This window comes from Mirounga leonina, unplaced genomic scaffold (assembly GCF_011800145.1).
Source record: "Mirounga leonina isolate KUSES-001 unplaced genomic scaffold, KU_Mleo_1.0 Mir_201, whole genome shotgun sequence".
NCBI lineage: Eukaryota > Metazoa > Chordata > Mammalia > Carnivora > Phocidae > Mirounga > Mirounga leonina.
The window spans coordinates 5,185,785-5,208,408 of NW_023270504.1; the positions used below are offsets into that span (position 1 = coordinate 5,185,785).

The following is a 22,624-nucleotide window of genomic DNA, read 5'->3' on the forward strand; positions in this document are numbered from 1 at the left end:
CACGAAGAACAATTTATTCCCAAATTTTAAGATTGGGCCACAGGAATGGAGTGGGATTTCTTTGATTTGACATCACCATTAGGAAGAAACATTTTCAGTGAAAGATCAGCTCCCGAAAGTTAAATTTCTTTTTACTTTTCTTTCTTTTCTAAAAATTTGTATATCATTTCCAACATGCAGAGAAGAGAGTAACATTCCTTGACCCCAGTCCCTAACCTCTTTCTCTGAGAGTAACCACCGTCCTGAATTCGTCACTTTTCATTTCTATGATTATTTTTATGCCATTACTTAATATGTATTTACCAGTGAATATCAAGTAGTATATTTTTAACATATTTTCAAACTTTATATCAATAGTATCACTAGCTTTTCATTTAACATTGGGATTTTGAGGTACATCGTTGTGGATATATTCAGTTTAACTGTTGTACAGTATTTAAATATCACAATTTATCTGTTTTTCTGGATTTGGAATTTAGTTTATTGGTACATTTTTTGCTATTTTCAACTATGCTGCAGTGGGTTTTGTGTGTGTGTATGTGCAAATACATGTGGGTTTCTCTCAGGTATAACCATAGAAGTAGAGTTGCTGGGACCACGGATAGATGCACATTCACTGTGTCCTATATTGAAGGATTGCTCTTGAAATGATTGCAACAACGTCTGAGAATCCCCTTTGCTTTGCTCCACATTTTGGGCATCACTTCGTAGTATCAGACGTTTCAATTTTTGCCCCTTCGGTGGTTATGAATTCTACCTCAGAGGATTAATGAAAGAAAATGTAATCAAGGTACATTGGATAGATCAGCTATGAACAGTATTTTATAAGATCATAACTGTGTAAATCCCGAATACCACTTCAACCAAATATTTTGAAAGAAATCTATTTGGAGGACGAGGGGTGAAGAAGAGGGTGTGTGAATGTGTGTGTGTGTGTATGTGTGTTTGTGTGCACGTACGTGCACGCACGTGTATGTATGTGTTGGTGACCATGTAAGAGGGACTGAGACCTAGTCTTCTAGCGTAGTAAGGCTAAGTTCTAAAATAAAAAAATAATGTTAGAATTGTGTTATTTTTAAAACATTGTGATACATACCAGAAACAAAAGAGCTAAAAGACTTGAGAATGGTTGCTTCCAGGGAACAGGACTTGGGAGTGGGCCAGGGGACTATTATTTCTTGTTGCAAGCCTTGTCATTCTGTTTGACTTTCTTTCCCCTCAATGCCACGTGCACAATTAGGAGCAATGGGGTCATCCATCAGTGCGGCCCACAGCAGCCTTCGAACCCTCAGCCCCCCTCGCTGCCTGTGCACCCTCACCGGGAGAATGGGAAGCAGCATCGATTTCCTCACCGAGGAGCTTGGGGTGGCTGCCACTCCCCATCGCCACCAGAACCCAAGAGCAATGGATTCCCAGTGTCTCCTCGAGCTGTGTGGTCCATGATGAGGTACTAAGCTGGGCTCCCCATGCCCATTTTCACCCTCCAGCACCACCTGGTGTAGCGTGGGTGGGCAGGAGAAGTAAAGTACTGAGTGAGTGTTTCGTGACTGCCCCTCTCCCTCCCTGTTTCCCTCCTTCCTCCTTCTCTTCATTCCTCCCTTTCCCTGAATTAGATTAGGTAGGAAAGGAGTCACTAGAAGCAGCAAGTAGCTGCCCTGCTGTGTGCCTTGATTTGGAAGCACGGGGTGAGGTATGGGTCTGTGAAGCTGCAGTTAAGAAGGACAGACACTAGACTGTGTCCCTGGTGGAAGAACCTTGCATTGGAGAGCAGGCACCTTGGGAGTGTGGGGGAGGAGTGTGTGTTATGTTCTCCTGCTCCCTCCCCCCCCCCTTCGTGTGTGACAGGAATTTATTACAGCACGAGTATGGGAGGAAGCCCAGGGGACTCTGCTTCTCAGAAATGTTTTTGAGGTTACAGGACAAGCTTGTCTGAAGCATGTAGTTTTCTTTCTTTTAAAAAATTATTTTGACCCAGCTATGAAAATTAACATAGATTCATCAGAACAGGCCCTCCCTAAATTAGGTTGCCTCTAAAATAACTCGAACCATGGGCAAGTCAGAATTTAATAAAGATGAAAATTAGATTCATCCTATTAGCACTTTACCACTTCAGATTGCAGTTCTTATTTCTCTGTGTGGTCCCTGAAGACTCTCATTTCAGGGTCTTAATTTCCAGTTATTTCCACTTTTGCCTGTTTTTGGATCTTGCTCCGTTCATCATTCATTCATCAACAAATGGCTTTTGAATATCTGTCATGTGCCAGGCACTGTTCTAGGCACCAGGGGTGTCCTGGTAAGTAAGGAGGACAAGGTCCTTTTTCTTATGTAGCTTCTTTTGCAATAGAAGAAGACAGACACTAAATAACCACCAAGGAATGGATGGTGTGATGAAGAGTGATGGGCCGGCCTGGCTGGGCCAAATTTGGGTTGGTTGAGGAAGGCCTCCGGAATCCTTATAATGACAGGAGGAGCTCGTCCTGCAAAGACCAGCCAAGATCTGGGCAGAAGGTTCCAGACTTGGGATAATGAGCAAGTGGGAGTTGGAAGAGGCGAGGTCAGGGAGTGGCCAGGCCCAGATAATGAAGGGCCCTGTTGGCCATGAAATGAAGTTTGGATTTTATTCTGGGTGAAGAGGGAAGACTTTAGAGGTTTCTTGTTTGTTTGTTTTAAGTGTTGAGAGGAATGATCACATTTCTTTTTTAAAATGTTCACTGGCTTCTTTGTAGTGCTTGATTAAGGGGGCAAGAATAAAGCAGGGAGGAGGGTTCGGAGAATTTTATACAGATTGAATGAGAAGAAAAAGGTCTTGGCCAAGGGTGACAAGGACTGGGATGAAATGCTATGTTGGAGTTGGGACATCTTTTGGGTATAGGTCCCACAGGACTTGCTGATGCTTGGGATGAAGGGAGGGGTAAGGGAAAGGCAGGAAATGAGGATTTGGGGGTTTTGGGCTTCAACAGTTGGGTGAATGGTGGTGCCGGTTACTGAGATGGGAAGGCTAAGGGAGAAATGGGTTCTCTGAGAGTAGGAGGAGGATGAAATCACAGAAATAAATGAAATTCCTGTGGAAGGAAGAAAAGACATAAGAGAGAGTCCTATCATTGGAAATCTTGACTTTCTTATGGAGGGCCATGGAGGAAAAGACGGCATTTTAGGGAAATTGTAAATTTTTTAAAGAAAGGCCAAGGAGGAGGAAAAAAAGAGGAATTAGTAGAATATTGGAGATTTCAAGATGGCTTCAACATGTGACTCTCATGAAGGAGGGACCACGTTGAACTTTGCTCACATTTGTACCCCCAGTTACTTGTATAGTGTCTGGTTAATTGTACTTGCTCAAATATTTGTGAAATGACTAAATTAATGAATTGCTGGGAAGAAAGTATTGGAATTAAGCAAGGAAAGAGCATTGTCAGTAAATTTGGCAATGAAGGAATGGTGGAGGGGTGCCTGGATGGTTCAACTGGTTAAGCGTCCGACTCTTGGTTTTGGCTCAGATCATGATCTCAGGGCCGAGAAATCGAGCCCCGCGTCGGGCTCCCCACTCAGTGGGGAGTCTGCTTCAGGATTCTCCCTCTCCCTCTGCCCCACTCCCTGAACGTGCTCGCTCTCTCTCAGATAAATAAATAAATCGATGAAGGAAAGAAGGAATGGTGGAAAAGGATGCTATCTGGAGGTGTGTTAGGTTTTTGTTTTCATATTTTAAATTTGATGGGGGTGTGTGTGTGTAGATAAGTTGTAGAGAGGAGAGATGAAGACATGGCAGCAGAAAGGGATGGGATGAATTATGAATACCAGGGGGGATGCTGCTGAATGTCTAATACCTGGCTCTCCAAAGAAAGGAAAGCCTGACTTGCAGAGTTTGCCAGTTTCCCATAAATACTTCCACCGTGGCTCATTTCAGACTGCAGATGTGGTGATGCCACTGACCGTGGAGTTGGGGGGAGATATGCTAGAGCCCACCATTGTACAGTATTTCCACTGCCTCACAGACCACAGACATAATCTCAAGAGCAGAGATCATAGTAAAATGAAGTAAACTAATGAGGAAGTGATGAGCTTTGAGTGGTTATCACCTTTGTTTTTGTTTTTGTTTTTTAGATTTTATTTATTTATTTGACAGAGAGACAGTGAGAGAGAGAACACAAGCAGGGGGAGTGGGAGAGGGAGAAGGAGCAGGGAGCCCGATGCGGGGCTCGATCCCAGGACCCTGGGATCATGACCTGAGCCGAAGGCAGACGCTTAACGACTCAGCCACCCAGGCGCCCAGCACCTTTGTTTTTAATACGATTTTTAAAATTTTAAGTAGAATTTTCAGTAATGGCTGAACTTAATAACTGGCCTGCAGTATTCCTAAAAATGTAATAGTCATCTTTTACAAGTCCAGGGTCCCAGGCGAGGACCTAGCTTAGGGGAGGAGGCAGGACACCTGTGTCATTTGATGTGGAGCTCGCTTCTCTGTTGAACTCTCGGGTGGTGGAAAGATTGTTGCAATCATCCTTGGACCATAGATGAAGCACCTTTTGACTTGTTTTGATGTAGGGTTTGGTGCTAACACATTGAATCAGGTGGCATTCTCTTGTAGGTTACCTTTTTTTTAACCCTAAGCACCAGGGTAGTTATTTTTGGAACTGCGGTGTCTAAAGAGCAGTGTACAGCACAGCTGAAACTGGGTCAGAGTTTTACTAAGTTACCATGTTTGTGGGCAAGAAAGATCATTTATTTTCCTTCCTTTGGAAAGTTGTCATACATTTTCCCTCTTTTGAAAGGAAAGGTGTTATATTTTTGAGTATACATTTGATTAGCATTAAAATTATTATTATTATTATTTTTTTAAAGATTTTATTTATTTATTTGAGACAGAGAGAATGAGAGACAGAGAGCATGAGAGGGGTTAGGGTCAGAGAGAGAAGCAGACTCCCCGCCGAGCAGGGAGCCTGATGCGGGACTCGATCCCGGGACTCCAGGACCATGACGTGAGCCGAAGGCGGTCACTCAACCAACTGAGCCACCCAGGCGCCCTAAAATTATTTTTGAAAACTATGCACGAGCTTTTGTCAGAAGCTGGTCAGGTAAAGCGAATAAAAGTCCAGAAAGGTAGTGCTGTCCTGGTTCTTAAGATCTCCAGACAGTGTTTAAATCATGGCTCCTTTGCTTACTTGATCCTGCACAAGACACGATCTCCATGCACCTATGTTTCCTCATCTGCAAATGGGGAAAGCAGTAGTAATAACCCTTTCCTCTCTGATTGGTTGTCAGGACTAAGAGCAATACTACAGGTAAGAAATAGGTAAATCGGTGCCGGGCACACAGGCGGCTGATCAGTGCCTGGCAGCCAGCCTCATCAGGATTGCTAGTTTAACATTATAACTATTCTCATTCCTGTCTGGGGTTCTGGACAGCAGGATGCATCATGAAAATGGTGAACCTACAGGAGGCAGGCAGGGGATGAGGCGTTTGTGTGGGGTGGGTTTTCTTTTTTTGTTTCTTGATTGAACTTTGAACCTGTTTGCTAGTACACATTTGTATTGCGTGCATGGCATTAGTCTGACAAAAAATTGGGCTGAACACTGTCATTTGAAACGTTTTCAGAAGTTACTATGCACAGGGAAAATCCCAAGCCAGGAGAAAAAAAAAGAACCCTACATTTACTCAGTTGCCAGTTTTTCTGCGTGATTTGGTGATTGACTTACGGGTAGAAAGTGCTATAAAAAACCTCAGACTTAGGGTACACACTCTGGAATCAGATAAAATTTCAGTTGATACTGTGTTTTACTGAATGACTCCATATGAAATGAGGAATGTTTCGTATGTAAACATCCCTTCCCTCATCTCCTTCATTATGTTAAGTTCATTCACATGTGGGTGCGTTTTCTTTTTCACATTGGAAAGGTTAGTGAATTCTATGTGGAATCTTATCTTCGTAACTCATATCAACATTTATATATAACTATGTATAGTCACTTTTCATGTGTATACTGGATTGATTTCATATTTAAATGACTGATCACATTAGGCACTGAAGAACAGTTCTTGGCGCAATAAATTCTTGCTCATTTCCTCTTTTTTCCAGCTGGATCTGTCATAGGTCCTTCATTCAACAGTATTTAGTGAGCACCTACTATGGGCCAGGTACCATTTTTGGTGTGAGGAATATGGCGGTGAAGCAAACTCAGCCCTGCTCTCATGGAACTTGGCTGGATGATGATCATGGTGTTTTTACTTAAAATGAGCCCATTTTCCACCTTTGTGGGCAGTGCAGTGGTTAGATTTTTCACTTCAGTGGGTCTTAAAAGTTTTTCTTGGGAGTACCTTACACATAGGTATGCAAATCAAGAAACTAAGACAGGTTTAGGACTGGAGAACAGTTTGGCACTAAAGTGAATTTGTAAGGTAATTAAATTCAGGGGACTTAGGGAGGCATATAAATATTTTGACCTTCACTGACGGAATGGGTAACTGATCTTTTAAGTGTCATTTTAATGCTTGATTTTGGTAGACCTTGCATTGCACTCTTTTTGCCCCAAAGTAAGAAATGCTGTGCAGATTAAACTCCTGAGGTGGGATTTTGTACTTTCATCCACACATATGATCCTATGAGTAGGGCAAGTTTGTTCAGATCATTATTAATAGTCTCATCTTAGCTTTGAGAGGAACTTTGTGAGCTAGCGAAGTGTGATTTGCAAGCGACGGAAAAAAAGTCTGTTGAAAGCCTTCATTACTGACTAATAACTGGGTTCTCTTTTGTCCCCCCCTCACCCCCGGTTTTACACACTTTTTCTGTTGACTGGTTTCAGATGAGCCATTCCCAATCTCATTCAGCTGCTACTTTCCAAAATGAAATGACCAGGGGCGCCTGGCTGGCTTAGTCAGGAGGACATGTGACTCTTGATCTTGGGGCTGTAAGTTCAAGCACCACATTGGGTGTAGAGATTACTTAAAAATAAAGATCTTTAAAAAAAATTAAATGACTGCGTGAAAGAGGTGTGGCGTTAACTAATAGGTCTACACAGAAAATCATCCAGCAGTTCCAGGTGAAGTTTGTGGGTTCGTAATAATAAATCCCTTCCCCTACGTTAAAATCTCTGAATGCAGCTGTGAACTTCAATGATGAATCCATGTTAAGACCACAGATCACCTCATGGAAGTAGATATTAACTAAGATTTTATTATAAAGAGACTGCAAATTCTTCAGTTGCTGTTTATCATTTTTTTCCACTTTGCTTTGTTTAAAGATGAACTGGGCCACATTTTGCTAGAGAATTTTCTCTGTTCCTCAGTGGTATAAATTCTTTGGTCTTTAGTTGTTCTTGGATGGCTGCATCCAGATCACTGTGATTTACTTCGGGGAGGCAGGCGCATGATGGGTGGAGGATCCAAGAAAGCAATAACTCTTAGGCTGCATTTTATAAAGACACTAACCAAACCAGCTAGCATAATAATTGTTACAATTATTTATTATTAAACCACTGTATAACTGTTTCCACTATCGACCTATCCTGTGGGCATAATATCCCGATGATACTTCTGACTTTTGTCCCATATACCCTGAGCTTTTTCATAGTTTGTCAATTTCTTTTTTTTTTTTTTAAGATTTTATTTATTTATTTGACAGAGAGAAACACAGCGAGAGAGGGAACACAAGCAGGGGGAGTGGGAGAGGGAGAAGCAGGCCTCCCACCGAGCAGGGAGCCCGATGTGGGGTTCGATCCCAGGACCCCGGGATCATGACCTGAGCCGAAGGCAGATGCTTAACGACTGAGCCACCCAGGAGCCCCTTGTCAATTTCTTTTTAACATAATGAACTGACCATAGCTTTTGCTAAGACCTGTTCTACCTTTGGATGTCGGTGAACTGCAGACATGCTTAGTGAATGTTAGGCACTGGAGAAAGGAGACGAGTGATTGCTGTAGGCATTTGTCTTCCTGTAGAGAAAGAAATATTTTACTGGGAAGGGTGAACAAATGGTGGTGTTTTGCTAGAGTGATGGAAAGGGTGGGAAATTTCTTTTAAAAAACATTAAAATGTAAATTATAAAGTTATTTTTAAGTCTGTGTTGTTGGGTTTCTTTATTAGGAACTGTGTTTATTGCGATACTATCATTAATGTGCCTTTAACGTTCATTAGTAGGGTCGATTTACCCAAGCTGGGCTTTTAGATTCTTTTAGAGTAGCTTTTCTGAAATATGGAACTTACCAGAAAAGTATTCTCTTGTGTGGATAGAGAACTAAAAGAGAATTGTTTTTTCCTCTTACTGTTTCCTAACCATTAGTTGAGAGCAATATCATTCTTTTTGAACCACTCCTAGAGTATGTGGTGAGGCAGGAATTATCTTGATGAGTTCATCTGAAAGCTTATTGTAATCTGCTTTGGTTCTTGAACTGAGCTCAGCACTAAAATGGATCATTTCAATAAAGTGTTCCTTGGATTCATTCAGAACTTAGCACTAAAAGCTTCTTCCAAATAAATCACATGCTAAGGAGGCAAAATTCCTTTTAATTTATGGAGAGCAGTTGGTAGAATTCCTAACTGCTGACAGCCCCGGGTTCATTCTGTTTAATCTTGACTGGGTACTGATTCTTGGCAATCTTCGATCCCCTGTGAATTTCAGTCAGTAGATGATAAGTTCTTTCCTTTCTCAGTGTAGAGCAATCAAGCTTACGCATCTGCTTTCCAACTGGATGCGCAGGGACATATGTTGAAAGAGAAAACTATCAGAATGTAGGCATTTCTGGTTGGCATGCAATCTTGTCATTGCCACAGTAGGGCTCTTCATAGAAGAGGATCCCAGGCCTCCTGCTTTTCCATCCCCTCGCTAGCCCCTGTATGGAGCCCTCTACCTCTGTCCTGTGTGCGTAAGAGGCTGGGTGGCTTCCAGGCCACCAAACAGCTCTCCCTTCTTATTCAGAGCACAGCAAGGGCTCTTAGGATGTATAGGGAGTTTACTGCTGATTTCTTTGCTCTTTTCGTTAATGCTACTGACATCCAGCTTAATAATTTTTTTTTCTTTATCTTTTTAAGTGTTAGGCTGCTGAGAGGTTGTAGAGTGATTATAATAGCAGTATCAGTTCATCTTAACATTGTAAACACTCAGGGTGTATATAAATAACTCTTTCACCAGAACCTTGTGCGACACCAGGTGATTCGCTCTTGGTAGCTTCAGATAATTTGGTGGGATTTTCAGTTTGTTGTTCTGAAAATAGTCTGCCACACGTTTTGATCTGGTAATATGTTTTGTAGAGTAAATGTAAGAGAATTTTAAAAATATACCTGCTTGAGAAAAACTTTTTTTTTTTTTTAAATTCAAGAAGAGTTTGGAGGGGGGCGCCTGGGTGGCTCAGCCATTAATTAAGCGTCTGCCTCCGGCTCGGGTCATGATCCCGGGGTCCTGGGATCCAGCCCCGCATCGGGCTCCCTGCTCCGCGGGAAGCCTGCTTCTCCCTCTCCCACTCCCCCTGCTTGTGTTCCCTCTCTCGCTGCATCTCTCTCTGTCAAATAAATAAATGAAATCTTAAAAAAAAAAAAAAAGAGTTTGGAGGGACTTTTGTGGAAATTGTGGAAATACAAATGACTTGAAAATTCCCTATTCAGAAGCAAGCATCGTGATCACGCTTTTCAAAATCAATGTCAACCCTAGTGTTACCACTATTGCTCCCACGGAGTGTGTACTTAACCGCCAGAGACCGTGTTACATATAGGTTTTATGGGCAGCTTACAATTTTCATTCTTAGAAAAACCTATGAGGGAGACAGTGTATAAGGACCATGGGCTCATACCAGAGTGCCTGGGTTCGAATTCTGTCCCACTGCTTTCCAAGGGTATATGGGACGGTCTTTGGCCAATTCCTTCAACTGTCTGTGTCTCCCGTTTCCTCGTGGGTAGGTGGCAGTCATACCCGTACCTACCCCATGAAGTTATTGTGAGGAACAAATGAGTTCACATAGGAAAAGAGCTTACAGTAGCTTTTCATTAATAGTAGTGCTAGGATTTAGCTCCTCTTCCCCCTCATGCTTATTTTATGCCAAAGCCAATGTGGAAGAATTATTGTTTAGAAATCTTCCTTGTAGCACATTCACCTTTTCTTTGCTATATTTATGAAAGAAAGTGGCATAGTCTTGATTTTACTTGTTTGTGATATTTGTTTCCTCTTTTTTTCATGAGTTTACAATATTTTAAAAGGAAATGCTTACTCAAGAAAAACATTCTTGTACCCATGATGGAAAGTTCACTGAAGTTTAGCAGGATAATAGAATTCTCCTGTTAACACTTACTCTTGACTGATGAATACCAGGCTCATTATGAATTGTCTCAAAGATGTGTTTAGAGCTATTCTTAGTTTATGAGACTAACAGTCGACTTTTTAAAATTCACAGTTTTATGTTTTTAGAATTACTACAGAATAAGACCTCACTTTAGTAAACAAATCATTAGGTTGAAAATAAAATAATAGAGACTTAATTTATCAGTTTTTTAGGTAGGTGATGAGGTAACCATATAGGAAGATGTGTTTCACGTTGTGGATTTATGAATTTTTAATGCCATTCATGTTTTTCAAACCATGAACTTTATTACATTATATATAATGTAGAAAATACGTATTGATTTTGAAATCACCCAAAGCAGCAGTCTCCATGAGAAGCCTGGCATTAAAGATTTGCTTGTAACGATTTAACCTCTAAAAGTATTGGTAAAGTGTTTAAAGGGAACATAGTATGGATTTTTAGGGAATGAAGGCGATTAATATATCATAATTTGGAAAAAAAATAAAACCGACCAAACCCAAACAACCAGCCAGAGTTGGGTGGAGGGGAGGAAGAACGTTGGTCTCATGTTAGGAGCAGGACATACCCTCAGTCCCTAATGAGTAAACAATACGTTTCAGCTTTTGAGTGGTAGAGCTTTTGGTTCCTGACAGCTAAGTGTTTATCATAGATTTTTTTTCATACTTTGCATTTGGCTCCTTACATAATTTTTCCTTGTGGGTGTGAAAGGAATGTGACTTTGTGAAAAGAATTATGATCTGTACTGCAATTATGATGAATTTTTTTGATTTAAAAAATTTATCTAGGGGCACCTGGCTGGCTCAGTCAGTGGAGTGTGAGACGCTTGACCTCAGGGTTGTAGGTTTGAGCCTCACACTGGGTGTGGAGATTACTTAAAAAAAAAAGCTTAAAAAATTAAAAAAAAAAATTTAAAATAAATAAGTCGTCTATTTAATTACAGTTCGGGTTTTCATGCAAAGTCAATGAAAGACTGTGCATTTATCCTCAATGCAATTTGTTTCTCTCTTCTTTACAGTGTATAATTTACAGCTGCAAAGGATAGGTAAACCTTTCAGATAAATCAAGATTGGGTGCCAATCTCCAGTTATTTTTAAGCGGAAAATACAGGTATGATAATAGCTGATGGCAAAGAGAACATGATGTCTTGGAACTGTCATCATTGTCCCTCATTGCTGTTTGTGAAAAGTCTCCGCAGTGTAAGGTTGCTGATAGGTTTTTTCTTTTTGCTTTTTGGAAAGGGAAGAGTTATTTCCCAGGGTGGGCTGTGGGTGTAAAGAAATGGGTAGTGTAAGGAGCCTTGGCCTGGTTGGTGGGGAAACTGGGTTCACTCTGATTCTGATTTGCTGGGGTCCTTGGGCCAGCTGCTTGACTTCCATGGATTTTTGTTTTTCTTACCTGTGACATGACACGAGGGAGACGGGGTGGACTGGTTTCCGGTCATCTGATACTCTCTCTGAGATCTGTTTTGGCCAGACCCTTATGAGAGGGTGCTGTCGCTGTTCCTCTTTGTGTCTTCCGTGGGCACGTGTGTGGTTGGAAGGAGGTTGACCCTGAAAGGAGACGACACGGAGAAATGACCATCATGAGGGGCTCTCGGAAGTAACTAAACGGAGGGTGGAGGAAATTTTGCTAATGTGCATTTTGTTATTTTCTCATTTCCTTTTCCATCTTGAATTTTTGACGACCTGAAGTCTTTAGAACTTAAGTCAAATGTCTTGATAAAAACTGTCAATATGGGAAAAGATTAAATTCTGCCTTTAGTCATCCTAGTTGTAATCAATGCTGTGCCTTTGGGAGCTGACTTCTGCTACCTATTCAGAGGCAGTTTGTTGATTCATTTCATTAATAAACATTTATTAAACACTTAGTATAAAAATGTCTTAGGGATCATTTGCTTGCAAAGAACAAAACCTTTTGAAAACTTGCTTAAGCAAAATTGGGGTATTAGTTAGAAGGACACGCTAGAATGTTATAGCACCCCAGCCTGGGAATTGAGTCTGGGTTTAGGACACAAAAACTGGCAAAGTCAGTCAGTTTTTTTTACCTCTTTGGGGCTTCGTGGTCTCTTGCTTTTTAAAAAAAATCCATGTTTTTGGGGCGCCTGGGTGGCTCAGTTGGTTAAGCAACTGCCTTCGGCTCAGGTCATGATCCTGGAGTCCCGGGATTGAGCCCCGCATCGGGCTCCCTGCTCGGCGGGGAACCTGCTTCTCCTTCTGACCCTTCCCCCTCTCATGGTCTCTCTCTTTCTCACTCTCTCAAATAAATAAAATCTTTAAAAAAAATAAAATAAAAAAATAAAAAATCCATGTTTTTTTTTCCTTTTCCCCTATTTTTAAAGACTGAACTTTTCTTAATTTGATGAGTGCAGGGCTGCCTCAATCCTAGCTTCGTAAAGCTTCTCAGTTCAATTCTGCGTAAGAGATGGACTGACTCCAGATTCCCGAAAAGGAGACTGATTGGCCCAGGGTCGATTTGCTTACAGCCCAGGGGAGAGGCCATACAGATAGAAAGATAATGTCACCCGTGGTGGTAAGTGCAATTAGATATCTGCTGTGTCTTCAAGATGAGACAATGAACTGAAAAAAGGCAGGATGGCTTTCCAGGCAGAAAGTACAGCATGAGGGAGGACACCGCGGCATGCACCTGCAAGTGTGTGTGTGTGTGTGTGTGTGTGTGTGTGTGTGTACAACAAGTAAATCAGGACTTGAGTAGTGGGAGATGAAGCTGAGAAGGTTGGCAGGAGCCCTGTCATGGAGGAATTTGGGAGAGATGCCAAGGGATGTTGACTCTGGCATATGAAGGGCAACAACAGATGAAGTGGCATTGCTCATCTTTGTTTTAGGCTCCTGCGTATGAGAAGTCTGATCATAAGGCCGGATGGAACAAATTATTTAAGTGAAGATTAAAAAACTCAAACCATTTGATATTAATTTATATGATTTTGAGAATGACAAAGCAGTAATTCTGATATTTTTAAGATAATTGAATCCTGCATATTTGTGAAAGCTCCATATTTTCTCTTTATCCGTTAAAATTGTACCTTATATAAAATTTTCTCTACACATTTTTGTAATTTTGGAAGAATTCTTATATTTAAGATAAGTTACTAGGAGCCTTAAGATTGCATTTGCCCATGGTAGGAAGAGGCTGTACCATTTATCCATACCTATTAATTGATTTAAGCCTTTTTGATTTATGATTTTCTTCTAAAGAATAGGAATTAATGGAAACTTCAGAGAGGTGATAATCCCTTCCTATTATGCATTCAGTATGCTAAGTTTGATATAATTTTGATTTCTGGTTTCTGATTAAAATAATCATTTCTTCTTATGTGTATTGTGTCCAAGCAGCTGTTGTGTTTTGGATTGGCACAGATAATTGCTTTTCTACTTGGCAAAGAAAATGAGCAGATGCAAAACAAATATCTTTTTCTGGCATGATCGATTGGAAGCTCTGCAGCCCAGTGTTGACGACGTTTTCATAAGTGAAAGTGCAAGTGCAGCTCAATGTCAGACTGCAGCTATTAACTGCCAAGTATTCACTTTGGCCAAGACAAATTTTGACCAAATTTGTATATTTGACTTAGGTTTTGAGCTTGAAAATAAGAAACACAGTTTAGTTTTCACATAAGGAAAATAGTATGTTGACATGAAGGTCTCTATTGATGCAATTGCCCCCAAAGTTCATTCTAGAATTTCCGTCTGTTTACCTTTAATAGTGGTAGAGCAACGGTGTGCTCAGTGGTTAGGTGCGTGGCTCCTGGAGTCACACAAAATGGAGTTAAGCCCCAGATTTCTCATTTAGTAGCAGTATAAACTTGGATTAAGTGATTTCCACATCCATAAAATAGGAATAATCAGTTCTTATAAATGGCATGAAATATTTAAAGCATGAGGCCCAGTACAACACAGGCCCAGTTAGTACTTGTACACTAATCTGAAAATGTCCAGTCTCTGCATTTGGGTGTGGGGGAGATAAACTGTCTAATATATCTTAGAGTTCTGGCTTAAGTAGTCATCGTTTCATTCCACTGGGAGGTAGAAGAGAGCCAACGTGGATTGCCTATTTCAAGCCGGGAGAGAAACTTTTGTCACCAAGTCCTTGGGAAGTAGGTCTTCCCACTACATTTACGTATATGGGAAAGGCAAGGCTCACGGAGGTTGCATAATTTTCACATCATTACATAGCTAGAATGTGGAAGATCCAGGATTTGAACCCACATCCATTTGATTCTACTGTATCGGTTAGCAAGGTCAGGCCCTTTACAGTGTTTCCTGGAAAGATTTACAAGAAACTTCTAGAAAGGACTATTGTGGGGAAGTCAGAAGTACACTGGGAGCATCAGCCTGTTCCCCTTTTTTCTGCATTTCATGGAGCCCGAGTGCTTTACCTCATTTTACATGTTGGGAGCTGATGAAGCTGTGGTTGGCTCCTGGCCATGACCTCATCACGCTGGAGGTAAGGGGGATTTTGCTGTTTATAGCACCCAGCTTAGCACTTTTTAGAAAACTGTTCTTCACTTTAAAGTGAAGTGCTAGGTGGGATATGTCATATTTCATCTGTAAGCAGTCATTAAATACCATTTTTCACAAAAGTTCTGTAAAGCAACAGTGAGCTAGCTGTTCAGTAATAGATGCAGTCCTGGATCCCTGATTATTGTATCTGCTGAGTTTTCTGCTGGATGGTTGTGTTGCTCTTCAGGGAAACATCTCTATGTGTGACATTTCTGAAAGATAGATTTTGTGGGAGCGCCTGGGTGGCTCAGTCGTTAAGCGTCTGCCTTTCGGCTCAGGTCATGATCCCGGGGTCCTGGGATCGAGCCCCACATCGGGCTCCCTGCTCAGCGGGAAGCCTGCTTCTCCCTCTCCCACTCCCCCTGCTTGTGTTCCCTCTCTCGCTGTATCTCTCTCTGTCAAATAAATAAAATCTTCAAAAAAAAAAAAAAAGATTGTGTGTATGAGAGAGAGAAAGGTAGAGATAGTATTGCTTTGTGGATTTTTTAAAAAAGATTTTATTTATTTGAGAGAGAGAGAGAGAGCATGAGTGAGGAGGGGCAGAGGGGGACGGAGAAAGAATCTGAAGCAGATTCTTCACTGAGCATGAAGCCCGATGCAGGGCTTGATCCCATGCCACGAGACCATAGCCTGAGCCAAAACCAGGACTCGGACGCTTAACCAACTGAGCCACCCAGGGGCTCCTGCTTTGTGGACTTTTGATTGGGACTTCTAAAGTTAATGTATATCGGAATATTACTCAGCCGTAAAAAAGAATGAAGTCTTGCCATTTGCCTTAACATGGGTGGGCCTAGAGGGTATTAATTAAGTGAAAGAGAAAGAAAGAAAAATGCCATAGGCCGGGTGATGGGTATTAAGGATGGCACGTGTGGTGATGAGCACTGGGTGTTGTTCGCAACTAATGAATCATTGAACACTACATCAAAAACTAATGATGTACTATATGGTGGCTAACTGAACATAATAAAAAAAGAAAAGAAAAATACCATAGGATTTCACTTAAATGTGGCATCTGATAAACAAACAAAAATGAACAAACAAAAGCAGAAAGAGACCCATAAACACAGAGAACAAACTGATGGTTGCCGGGGGTGGGGGTGGGGGTGGGAAATGGGCAAAATGGGTGGAGAGTGGGAGGTTCAGGCTTCCAGTTCTGGAATGAATAAGTCATGAGGATGAAAAGTACAGCATAGGGAAATATAGTCGATGGTATTGTAATAGTGTTGTATGAGGTCAATGGATACGCCTGTGGTGAGCGCAGCATACCGTACAGAGTTGTAGTTGTTGAATCACTATGTTGTGCACCTGAAACTAATGTAACATTGTGTCAACTACACTTCAATTAAAAAAAAAAAGAAATCATGTAAAGAAACTCAAATAAAGCCCTGTAATGAATATGAGAAAAAAAGTTCTGTCCCTGAAGAATTTGCTGTTACGGAAATCCAAAAAAGTGATGAGTACTTTGGGAAACTGACCGTTTGCTATCCTGGATTATAAATACAGAAACACAGGAAGTCCAGATACCTTATTATGAACTCTAAGTGCTGATCAATCATGGGGGTCCCCACTGAGCGTGCGTAGGCCATAGTAAAACTCCATCACCAAGAGAATCTCAAAAAAGAAATAACTTGCTGAACCTCAGAAAAAACAAACATGAACTAAAGATTTTAAAACCAAAATCATGAACCCTACTATGACACTCTTTTTTTTTTTTTTTAAAGATTTTTTTATTTATTTGAGAGAGAGGATGAGAGGAGAGAGAGAGCACATGAGAGGGGGGAGGGTCAGAGGGAGAAGCAGACTCCCCGCTGAGCAGGGAGCCCGATGCGGGACTCGATCCCGGGACTCCAGGATCATGACCTGAGCCAAAGGCAGTCGCTTAACCAACTGAGCCACCCAGGCGCTCCCCTACTATGACACTCTTAAGATAAAGGAGAAAATCAGTTGGAAACTTTCACTGATACACTATGGCCCAACAATTTTTTCTCAACTCATCATTCATCATTCAATTCATGACTCACTCATCCGTTCAGTAATTATTTATTGTCTACCTGTTTTGTGCCTAGTAGGGAAATAATGTGGAACAAAACAACACATACATGAGAAAAAAAAAAAAAAACCAGCAGAGTTAATGCATATCTGTGAAACCATTCACTGCGGGCATGCCAAAGCAATTCGTTGTAGTCACAGTGATACACTAGCCAGTCATTGTTTTTAACTTAATTTTTTTAGAGCAGTTTTAGGGTCACAGCCAAGTTGAGAGGAAGATACAGAGATTTCCCATCAGCCTGCCCCCACACATGCATAGCGCCCCCATTATTAACATCACTCACCAGAATGGTACATTTATTACTAAAGATGAGCCTACACTGACATAGCACCCATTGTTCATAGTTTACATCGGGTTCATTCTTGGAGTTGTACATTCCGTGGATTTGGACAAATGTATAATGACTTGGATTCATCATTGTAATATCTTACAGGGTATTTTTACTGTCCTAAAAATCCTCTGTGCTCCCCTATTCATCCCTCCCCAGCTCCCCATCCCTGGCAACAACTGATCTTTTTACTGTCTCCATAGTTTTGTCTTTTCCAGAATGTCATATAGTTGGAATCATATGGTATCCGCCTTTAGAGATTAGCTTCTTCCTCTTAATGATACACATTTCAGTTTTCTCCATGCTTTCTTATGGCTTGATAGTTCATTTCTCTTAGTGCTGAATAATATTCCATTGTCTGGATGTCCCACAGTTTATCCATTCACCTACTGAAGGACATCTTGGTTACTTCCAAGTTTGGGCTGTTATGAATAAAGTTGTTATAAATATCTGTGTGCAGGTTTTTGTATGGGCATAAGTTTTTAACTCCTTTGGGTAAATACTAAGGAGTGCAATTGCTGGATCCTATGGTGCATGTATGTTTAGTTTTGTAAGAAATTGCCAAACTTGGGACACCTGGGTGGCTCAGTCAGTTAAGCATCTGCCTTGGGCTCAGGTCATGACCCCAGGGTCCTGGGATCGAGCCCCGCATCGGGCTCCCTGCTCGGCGGGAAGCCTGCTTCTCCCTTTCCCACTCCCCTGCTTGTATTCCCTATCTCACTGTCTCTCTCTGTGTCAAATAAATAAATAAAATCTTTAAAAAAAAAAAAGAAAGAAATCGCCAAACTGTCTTCCAAAGTGGCTGTACCATTTGCATTCCCACTAGCAGTGAACCAGAGTTCCTTTTGCTCCATCTCTTCATCAGCATTTGGTGTTTTCAGCTTTTGAATTTTGGCCATTGTAAAAAGTGTATAGTGGGGTGCCTGGGTGGCTCAGTTGGTTAAGCGACTGCCTTCAGCTCAGGTCATGATCCTGGAATCCCGGGATCGTGTCCCGCATCTGGCTCCCTGCTCGGTAGGGAGTCTGCTTCTCCCTCTGACTCTCCCCCCTCTCATGCTCTCTGTCTCTCTCTCTCTCTCTCAAATAAATAAATAAAATCTTAAAAAAAAAAAGGTGTATAGTGGTATCTCGTTGTGTTTTTTTTTTTTTTGTAGTTTTATGGTTTTATTAACACAAATATGATGTGCACAATAAGCTGTCTATTCATTTTCTTCGCTGCGCAGCCTGGTGTTGGGATTGGTCACCCTGATTGCCAGCTGGGCTGCTGTTGCCACAATAGCTTTGTGGTTCTTGGAGGAGACATTGTGAGCAATCTGTGCACGGTAAGATTTGTTGCACATCAGCAGCACTTCAAGCTCCTTGACATTGTGGACTAGGAACTTCCGGAAGCCACTGGGCAACATGTGCTTTGTTTTCTTGTTGCTCCCATAACCAGTGTTTTGCATCAAGATCTGGCCCTTGAATCTTCTGCACACCCTATTGTCAGTGCCTCTGGGTTTTTGCCAGTTGTGCTTAATTTTGACATATCTGTCTGGTCCCGGATGAACTTCTTGGTCCTCTTTTTAACGATCTTGGGCTTCACCAGAGGTCTGAGGGCAGCCATGATGCCCAGTAACAGATGGCTGCCATCTCTGCAGGCAGTGCTGAGGAAGAGAGGGGACCTCATTGTTGTTTTTATTTCCAATTCCCTGATAACATATGATGTGGAATATCTTTTCATATGCTTATTTGCCATCTGTATATTTTCTTTGGTGAGGTGTCTGCAAAGGTCTTTGACCCATTTTTTAATTAGATTATTTGTTATTGTTGAGTTCTAAGAGTTCTTTATATATTTTGGATAATAGTCCTTTATCAAATGTGTCTTTTGAAAACATTTCCTCCCAGTCTGTTTTCCCATTCTCTTAACATTATTTTTCACAGGGCAAAGTTTTTAATTTTAATGAAGTCCAGCTTATCAATTATTTCTTTCATGGATCATGCCTTTGGTGTTTTATCTAAAAAGTCATCTCCATACTGAAGCTCATCTGTGCTTTCTCCTATGTTATCTTCTAGGGGTTTTATAGTTCTGTGTTTTACATTTAAGTCTGTGATCCATTCTGAGTTAATTTTTGTGACGTCTATAAGATCTGTGTCTAGATTTATTTTTTTACATATGGATAGCCTTTGTTCCAATACCATTTGTTGAAAAAGAGTATCTTTCCTTCATTGTATTGCCTTTCTCTTTTGTCAGAGATAAGTTGATCATGTTTATGTGGGTCTATTTCTGAAATCTTTATTCTGTTCCATTGATCTATTGTCTGTTCTTTCACTAATACAATACTGTCTTCATTATCGTAGCTTTATAGTAAGTCTTGAAGTTGGGTAGTGTTAGTCCTCCAACTTTATTCTTCGCCTTCAACATTCTGTTGGCTGCTCTAAATTTTTTGCATCTTCATATAAACTTCAGAATCAGTTTGTCAATATCCACAAGACAATTTGCTGGAATTTAGATTAGGATTGCATTTGAATCTACAGATGAAGTTGGGAAGAACTGAATTCTTGTCAATATTGAATTTTTCTGTCCATGAACTTGGAACAGCTCTCCATATATTTAGTTCTTTAATTCAAAATGTTGTAGTTTTCCTCATATAGATCTTGCACTTATTTTGTTAGATTTACACCAAAGTATTTCATTTTTGGGGTTGCTAATGTAAATGGTATCTTGTCTTTAATTTAAAATTTCCCTTGTTCATTGCTGGTATATAGGAAAGCAATTGATTTTTGTATATTAACCTGGTATCCTGCAACTTTACTATAATCGCTTATTAGTTCCAAGATGTTCTTTTTTTTTTTGTCTATTCCATTTGATTTTCTTTTCTTTTTTTTTTTTAAAGATTTTATTTATTTATTTGACAGAGAGAGACACAGTGGGAGAGGGAACACAAGCAGGGGGAGTGGGAGAGGGAGAAGCAGGCTCCCCGCAGAGCAGGGAGCCCGATGCGGGACTCGATCCCAGGACCCCGGGATCATGACCTGAGCTGAAGGCAGTCGCTTAACCAACTGAGCCACCCAGGGTGCCCTCCATTTGATTTTCTACATAGATAATCATGTAGTCGGTTATTCATATCATTAGTTTTTATTTTTATTTTTTAGAGGAGAAACTTTAAGTAAGGAAAGGCTGCTTTTGTTTTTTCCTTTTTTTTTTGGTCTGAGAAATTTAAAATATTCAGGCAAATGTGAAAAAATAACATAACAAGCACCCATATTATGTTTGGTCATGTTTATTTCTGGGATTTTTTTTTTTCCCCTAAGGAATGGAACTGTATTGGTGTAGCTAGAGTCTACTTTAATAGTGTCTTTGGTCCCATTTCCTTTGCTGTCTCCTCAGAGGTAGCGGCTATCCTGGGTTTTATGTATACTGGCTGTTTTCTAAGAACACATCTTTCCCACATAAATTATGCTTCAACCTCTGGTTAATCTGGTTATATAGTCAATTTCCACATACAAAAATGGATTGAAAGGTCTTTTTTTTTTAAGATTTTATTTATTTATTTGACAGAGAGACAGCGAGAGAGGGAACACAAGCAGGGGGAGCGGGAGAGGGAGAAGCAGGCCTCCCTGCTGAGCAGGGAGCCCGATGTGGGACTCGATCCCAGGACTCTGGGATCATGACCTGAGCCAAAGGCAGATGGCTTAACGACTGAGGCACCTAGGCGCCCTGGATTGAAAGGTCTTATGTGGCTGGGGAGAAAATGTACTCATAGGAATCTCCAGGTTTTGCCCTATTTTGATCTCTCTCTTTTTTTTTAAAGATTTTATTTATTTATTTGTCAGAGAGAGAGAGAGCACAAGCAGTGGGGAGGGGCAGAGGGAGACGCAGGCTCCCTGCTGAACAAGGAGCCCAATGCGGGACTCGATCCCAGGATTCTTGGATTATGACGTGAGTCAAAGACAGACGCTTAACCAACTGAGCCACCCAAGCATCCCTATTTTGATCTCCTTAACCTATAGTGTGTAATAGACCTGAGGAGTATCTTTGCATCTGGAATAATCCAGGGAGATCTAATCTGGGAAAGCCCCAAATTACGTGAGGCTGACTCAGAGATTTCTTGTTTTCTCCTGCTTTCCTGTCACCTTTAACAGCATCTGCTGTACAGCTGATTCTCAGCCCGGGATAGGCGGATGTGGCTGTTCAGGGCCCCTGACCCCAAGACCCTCCTGATCCCTTAGTCCATCTGAACCGACAGGGACTCTTAGCAGTACTCATCTCAGCTTTTGAAGTCTTGCACTGGACTTACAGGTGCAGTCAACATTCTTCCTTGTCCATCTTCTTTTATGTTAGAATTTTTTATGAAATGTCATCACCTCAATGAGTGTAACTTCACAAGTATTTGCTAAACACATACTAAATGATGAGGTGACAATTCTCTTATCGGATATAATACTGAATTCCAATAACTAATTCTCCAGAGTATATTGAGTATAATTAGTAATAATAACTGACATTCATTGAGTATTTGCTGTATTCACACACTGTTTTAAGAGCTTTACATATATTGACTCATTTAATTGTCATAAGAACTCTATAGTTTGATGCCATTATTGTCTGTATTTTACTGGTGCGATAATGGGGACCCAGGGAGGAGAGGAACTTGCCCTGAATAACAGAGCTAATACGTGAGGAGCCTGCAAGTCACATGCTTGCAGCCTGGCTCCTACGTCTTTACTCTTAAAAATCAATTCACTGTATTTTTCCTCTGCTGGTTTTGGTGAGAAATTTCATAACCTCAAAAAGTGTTCAGGTTGCCAGTTGAAAGATGCTCATTTTTGCAGAATGCGAAAGGTTATATGCATTCATGCCTTTTTGGGTTCCAGCCTCCTGAGGGGGTGTTGGTGTTAACCTTCCATCATGGGCTTTACCTCTGCTCACCTAATTCCCATAGTTCTGGGCTTTAATGAGAACACCGTGGGTAGATGATGGGTCATTTAACTATGAAATATTTTCAACTAGTCTGGAGTAGCCTAGTTATTATGGTAGAAGTGAAATACTGTGGAGAAGCAGAACTCACACAAACAGATCTACCAGATTGTGTTCTGACTCTGTTTACAACCAGTTGGAATAGCCCCGGAGGTTCCAGATAATCCCCTGAATCGTGGTACGGTTTAAAGTGGCTATAGAGTCCCAGTTGCGTTAGAGGCAACTCATAAAACTGCTTTTAGTTATGATTACATTGCCTCTGACTTGTCTATCATAAAATAAATGATTCATTGGCACTTTTAGCTAAATAAAATTCAGTTTAAATTAAAAAAATAATAAAGTGGCAATAGATGTCTTGAGGCAGAAGGATTCATGCCTCCTAGAAATATTGATCATAATGGCATCTGTTGTAAAAAGCAAATGATCAGTATTGAAATTAAAGTAAAATTAAGTTATTTTTTTTAAATGAGCTTTGTGAAAAATTGCTGGTGGCAG

At 40.9% G+C, this 22,624-nt stretch overlaps 1 protein-coding gene and 1 pseudogene across 1 annotated transcript in view; one reads left to right on the top strand and one right to left on the bottom strand.

Annotated features, from left to right (window-relative positions):
• The window catches only part of TMTC1 (transmembrane O-mannosyltransferase targeting cadherins 1), a 263,586-nt gene that overhangs the window by 38,321 nt on the left and 202,641 nt on the right, over window positions 1-22,624 (top strand). Inside the window, exon 5 of the mRNA XM_035027979.1 lies at window positions 1,241-1,447. Within this exon, the coding sequence (XP_034883870.1) occupies window positions 1,241-1,447 (207 nt within the window). The remainder of the gene's footprint in view (window positions 1-1,240; window positions 1,448-22,624) is intronic.
• Window positions 18,372-18,942, bottom strand: LOC118025538 (annotated as a pseudogene).